Here is a 6317-nt window from a genome sequence, read left to right as displayed (position 1 = left end):
TCCTCTTATTTTATAGGTCCTTGGGGTATTTATTTTTTCTCTCTTTAAGTAGAATTCCAACCTATCTTTCCTGTAAATAGATTTAAAAATGCAATTTCAATACAGTTGAATATATATTTTGCCTGTCCTATTGCTATTTTAACTGGTGAAAGTTCTCCTGTTTATGCTATTAATTCATTTTCTTCTCCCAAAATCAAATAACAGATATTAATTTATTTAGATATTATATTAACAATTTTCATAATTGAGTAATTTAGTTCCCGCCTTTTCCTTGCACTCATACAAAAATATTCTCTCTATTAGGTGAATCTTTGTTGGAGTAGGAGTTGAATTGAGGATGGAATTCGAAGCAATTACATCATACCCATATCCATGCTATAGATGCAGTATATCTAATATTACGCCATCAAAGCTAAGCTGCTCTTATGACAAACATTTTTGAAATATCCAGGGGTTTAATGTCATTTTTTGCGTTTTTTAAATACAAACAGAGCTTAGAATTTACAAATCAAATTAAATATTTTAACTACCCATCTAAAATTACATCATACAAATTTATAGAATTTTTTTTTTCATCTGTAATTTACCAATATGATAAGGTCAATTAACATTTTTGCATTTGCTTCTTTGCAAATTTTTCGTATTAATTAGATAATTGAACTAATCAAGAAATGCACAGAGTACCCGACACTCACTTCTTATTTATCTTCCATTTTTTCAGATCAACGATGTTCAATTTTTTGTTGAAATGAAGAAGGCAACTGAACTGGAAAATTGTGCAATGAATACTTTGAAAGCTTTAACTAATTTTTATATCTGATATACTTATTTTATGGTATAATATAAATTAATAAATAAAACTTATCTGATCTAAAAATTGATTTCGTTTTGGTTTTTTAATGTAATTTTTATAATGTATAAACGTAATTGTAAATATTCAATAATAAGCCAAAAAATAATGTTAACAAAACATGTGGACAAAGTTTTTGCAAAACTTTTATTATTATTTTATTTTCGTTATCAATCACAGTCTTTAGACGTTGCCTGAATGTCTTGCAGGAGTTGATGATAAACTTCTCTAGAATTTGTACTACTATGGAGGACTTCAGTCAGTCCACATTTGGGTGTGAAGTCCTGTTGTTTTCTTATTCCAAAGTTCCACCTATAGAAAAGTCCAGTGGTTCAAATCTGGTGAGGAAGGGGGCCATAAAACCATTTTACCGGCATATAACTTTTGGAACTTGGCGGAACTGTGAGATGGGGCGCAGTACTGAGTTCACATACAGTTCCTCCGGATAGTTGGTATTCCTATGGTACACCTAAGCACCTTATGGTAGGCCTCCTGACCGATTTTCGTTACAGCATTGAAAAATAACAGAGGCTACATCGCCAAGGACCATTGTTTAGGCAAGATATTTGGTGCTGTAAACCTCTTGGACCTTTTCTTTTGTTGTTGCAAGCCAACAGTTGCTCCAGTGGTTGAGGAATTGATCAACTGTGGAAATGTTCTTGTCCGAGAAAATTTTCACAATTGATCCATTTCCCCAAAAAAATTTACTCATATTACATTTTCAGGAAAAAATAGGAGAAATCATAGCTACTCAGTGAAAATTCAATTTTTTGAAAAAAAATTCAAAAATTTAATTTCAATTATTAATTTTTTTGTTTTGCTACATAATTTGCCCGAGTGATTATCTAGTTTAAACCCAAAATTCCTAAATGATTTTGGGGTGGAGTCTGCAGCCCCTCCAGGTTGTGTACGCCCAAATACAAACTGTTGGATTCACCTAGATACATAAATTATTGTACGATATGAACACTTTTATTAAGTGAGACCAATGGGTTGACTACCATGTTTTGAAATATTTAATGTTAAACTTTATATATTTTGTGTTTTATGAAATTTAAGTGTAGGTCATGGATAGGAGAACTAATTTTATTAAATATTTTCTGAGTTGTTTCACATTTCTACACTCATAGAGACTGATTAGATAAACGAACATGTTATTTACAAAAGTATATAATTTTTATTATTGTGCCTACAGGAATTGCCTTCTTCAAAATGCACTAAGGAGACTCTAAGAAAAGAAGTGACAAAATATTAATAGTGAAACAAATGTCACCTAAACTTTGATAGTTTTAAAATTATCTACTGCTCTATGTTCATAATAAGTATTGAGCAAGGTTATTAGAAATACAAGGTTATACCAAAACACTTTTCCGACTGAGGCTTGACTTCCTTTTTAATAGTGACGTAAAACAGTATATACTATTAATTATATAATTTCTAGTTTTATATGTTGTTAATTTACCAATGTTATTCTCTATGACACTAAAATATGTCTGTCTCGCCCAGCAGTCGGTACGGTACATCAAATTGAAAATTATAGACGAATATATCATGGTCTAAAAATCCAGAGTTATACTCAAAAAAATTAAATTTTTGGAAAACATTTCTTTAAAACGATTTTATTTACTTTTACTGCTTTTTTATTTTTACTTAACTTATTTTTGATATATAGCTATATATATAAATGTAATCCTAGGCTCATAAATACAATTTAATTTCAAATAGAATATGCTATTCCAGTTATTTCGTAACTTCACATTCAAATAAAGCGCCGAGTTTTCTATTTTAATTTTACAAAAATATAAGTCCTTTCATCTTGTGATCAGAAAAATATGCTTCTGAATGAAAAAGTTTTGGCTACAATTCTGTGTGCCTGAGGTTCTAGTCATTAATTTTTCCTTTTAATCTGCTTTAACAAGTGAATTTGACTTTTTTTTTTTTTCAATTAAAACATTTTTAGGCAACTATGATAAGCTTTCTTTGAATAATTATTGATAAAAAAACATTTATGTCTCTATTGTCTTTTAAAATCTATCTCAGTTCAACTTTTTTCTTTTAAAAAAATCTTACATATTGAAAAAAATATGATCATGCAAACTTCCCTTAAAAAATTTATTTTCCTCCTGATCAAAGTATTAACCAGATGTTTGGATTAATATTTTCAACGACTGGCAGTATTATTAAATTTAATGATTATATTATATGATAATAAATAAATGAAATATAGTTTTTGACAATAAGTAACAAATTAAATTAGTTAGTTTAAATATTAAGTAAGTAGTGTTAAAACATACAGAAAATCACAAATATTAAATAAATAATCAAGTTAATGCACTTGGAATGAAATTAGAAACTGCCGTAGTTGGTAAGGGCATCCTCAGAGTATATTTGATTTGGTGTTAAATAAATATCTTGATTGATGAACTCCCCTCCGTTATAAGAACCATCGTCGTAGTCGTTCAGATTCGCGGCAGCAAAGGCAATTTGAGCAGCTACAGCATCAGCAATTTCCGGATAAGGGATTGGGACATCCTGTGGGAGATGAGGAGCAGAGGGATGGTAACCAGTCTCATCAGCATACCAATCCACAACATAGGTTTGCCCATCAGGACCCACATATTCATAAGATCCCTTCATCACAACGACTTCAGTGTCTCCAATGAGCTTTGTAGTTCCTGCAGCCTTTTGCATGATTCCATTTTCCGTTTTAAATGAGTAATCAAAGTCATTTGATCCTGTTAGAGTACCGGGAGGGTTGAAAGAGCTGCTAAGGATTTGGATAATAGGGCTAGGTGCAGAGTTAATAATAAAAGAGGAAACATCGGATCCAACAAAGGAATCACTGGATGTTGTATACAAATTTTGAATAGGACTGTTGACGGATCCATATGTACTGAGAGGACCTGAGGATGAGCGTATAACTCCGCCATTGATCTTTGAGATAGTGGAAATTAATGTAATAAAGGATGTCTGAAATAATCAAAGGTCTTTTAGTTTAGATCTACGTATTAAGATGTAAGAAAAGTAACGTTTTTAATGTCTTACAATAAAGTGTATCATTTTTTTTTAGTGCTGTGAGTTGATTGAATACAAACCAAGGAATGATGATGTTATATTTTGAATCTAGAGTATTTATATACCTCCATGTATTTACAGTTTAAATCCCACCCGGGTTGGGCAATAAGTATCTTACAAATCTACTAAATAACTCATTTCATGTATCTTCTTAATTATATATGTATAATATTTAAAACTATTATTTAATTATAACTTAATACGCCCCATCATTTTCAACTTTTTAGTTTGAGAAAAAAATATTTCATAATGAAGATGAACGTAAGACAAGGGTTATAAAAGTACAAACAAGTAAAAGTACTATATTGAATGGGTAAAGAGATTTATCTGATATTGGAATTGGAATTTGTTAAGTATACAATGTAATCTAAAGTGTGTTCCAAATTAGTTTTGAGAGTAATTCTGAGACTAATTTTTCCCTATTTGGTCATTAAATAACCTTTCCCAACACTATTTCGACCAATATTTCGATCCAAATCGTAGTCACAGATTGTGGACCGAAATTTAATGTTTCTCTTATTGTAGAAGGGTTTTTTTCCGTCTTGTTCCGTGGTCCAATTTCCTTACTTTTCACCCTATTAACTGATGTTCTCTTTTATCCAGTTATATTCGTATGAAATTTTTTAAATATCTTTTACATAATTGTACTAAAGTTCACAATTTAAAAACTCACATGATCTCATCAACTATAAGTTTATAAAATCGGCAAATACCGAACTTTAATTGAGGCCAATTATTAGCAGGACTAATATAGACTGACCATTTGTCTAAACCTACTAGGTTTGCTGTAATAAAATTTTGTGGAAAAAATAAATTTATATTGTATATTAAGTTATCAATATTTCGGTCCAAACTGTAGTGACAAACTGTGGACCAAAATGAAATATTTTCAAATTCTAGACCTATTTTCTGGTCTTTCTTAATAATCCAATTTTCCTCCATTTCACTCAATGTGAAATTTTGTTTAAATTCCATAATCTAATTTAACCCAAAATAATAAAAACAAATAGTTAGTGAGTTACGAGACATTTTTTTAGAGTTGGAGGTTATGAAATTCAAAATACATAACCCCACCCCGTGTACTAAATGCTATCTTCTGTATCCCTGAAATCCATGTAGCTTTTTTTATAAAGATATGAGACAATATCAAAAATCTAACATCTCGTAATGCTTCAAACAAACAGGATATATTCCATATACGGAAGATAATTACCGAGTCATAAGAGCTTATAAATCATTTATCGGACTTATGAATAATTAATGTGTGAGTTTTTTGGGTTTATTCCCTATTTTCCTTTTCAAAGTATCAAACATTGAAAGGAGTACTTTCATAAATATTTAATTGAATGTATTATACATAAATAAACGAATATATTTAATGAAATAATTATGTAAGGTGTTTTTGCGTAGGTGTGAACCCCCTAGAAAATCAGATTATTTAAATAAAATTAAAATACAGAAATTCAAAATCTCTTAATTATTAAAATGGTTCTTTGAGTAATGCTAACAAAGGGTGTGCGAATCACGAAAATGGCATCTGAACGTAACACTTCTTAAAAAAGGAAATAAAAGCTGGAGGGACACTTCCTCCCATAGGTTTGGCTAACTTCCCATATGGTATTGTGGTCCTGCAACAAAATGGTAGAACTAAAAAAACAAAACAAAGCATTTTAAGATGTGGATTTCCAGTCCTTCTCATTTGATTCTTTGAAAGCATGAGTAAATGGTCTTTTATTTACAAAAGAATATTTGCTTCAAAAATGTTTAGTTTAACATTTAATTTTAACTTTTTTGACTAAAAATTGCTCGAAGTTATGTGTCGAACTTTTTTAAATTCCATAATTATGGATTGTATTGTATTTTTAAAAATGTTAATAGGTGGAAATGAAGTTTTTATACATTAATATATCAACCTTCAAGTAATTTGGTTAATTGCGGTACGTATGGTTAGGTCAACTTTATAGAAGGTTTCTTGCCCTCGAAAATTTCCAGTGCCTAATATTTCTCAATATATTCCGTTAATGCTTATTCGTCAATCTATTAGTCTTGTCTGATATGATTAATCCATCACGTCTAATGATTTGATATTCATCAAGCAGAATTAATTGATTAGCACTTGTTCCATTCTAACCACTATTATGTTTCTTAAGATCTCTTTTATTTTAATAAACATTGATTGGTGATTAGTATTATATCTGTTTAAATAAATTTTGACATTTTTGACACTTGGTAACTTTTCCTCCATATTTTTCCCTGACATCATAAACACTAAAATTGTCTTTTTTTCATTTTAGTGTTTACGATGTCAGGGAAAAATATCAAGGAAAAGTTACTAAGTGGCAAAATGTCAAAACTTTATGATAAGAATGGATAGATTTTCTAAGCGGTAGGC

At 29.9% G+C, this 6317-nt stretch overlaps 1 protein-coding gene across 1 annotated transcript; it reads right to left on the bottom strand.

Moving 5' to 3' along the window:
* Positions 1–2976: 2976 nt before the first annotated feature.
* On the bottom strand, positions 2977–5844 carry LOC121130393 (cuticle protein 3). The gene is made up of 2 exons (XM_040726150.2): positions 3896–5844; positions 2977–3820 (listed from the first exon to the last, which is right to left on the bottom strand). Exons 1-2 carry the CDS (start codon positions 3908–3910, stop codon positions 3197–3199), a joined length of 639 nt encoding a protein of 212 aa, XP_040582084.1. The 5' UTR covers positions 3911–5844; the 3' UTR covers positions 2977–3196.
* Between the last annotated feature and the right edge of the window lie 473 nt (positions 5845–6317).

Source organism: Lepeophtheirus salmonis, chromosome Z (genome assembly GCF_016086655.4).
Source record: "Lepeophtheirus salmonis chromosome Z, UVic_Lsal_1.4, whole genome shotgun sequence".
Taxonomy (NCBI): Eukaryota; Metazoa; Arthropoda; class Copepoda; order Siphonostomatoida; family Caligidae; genus Lepeophtheirus; species Lepeophtheirus salmonis.
Note: the sequence above shows the minus strand (reverse complement) of the source record. Positions and strands in the feature narration are given on the sequence as shown.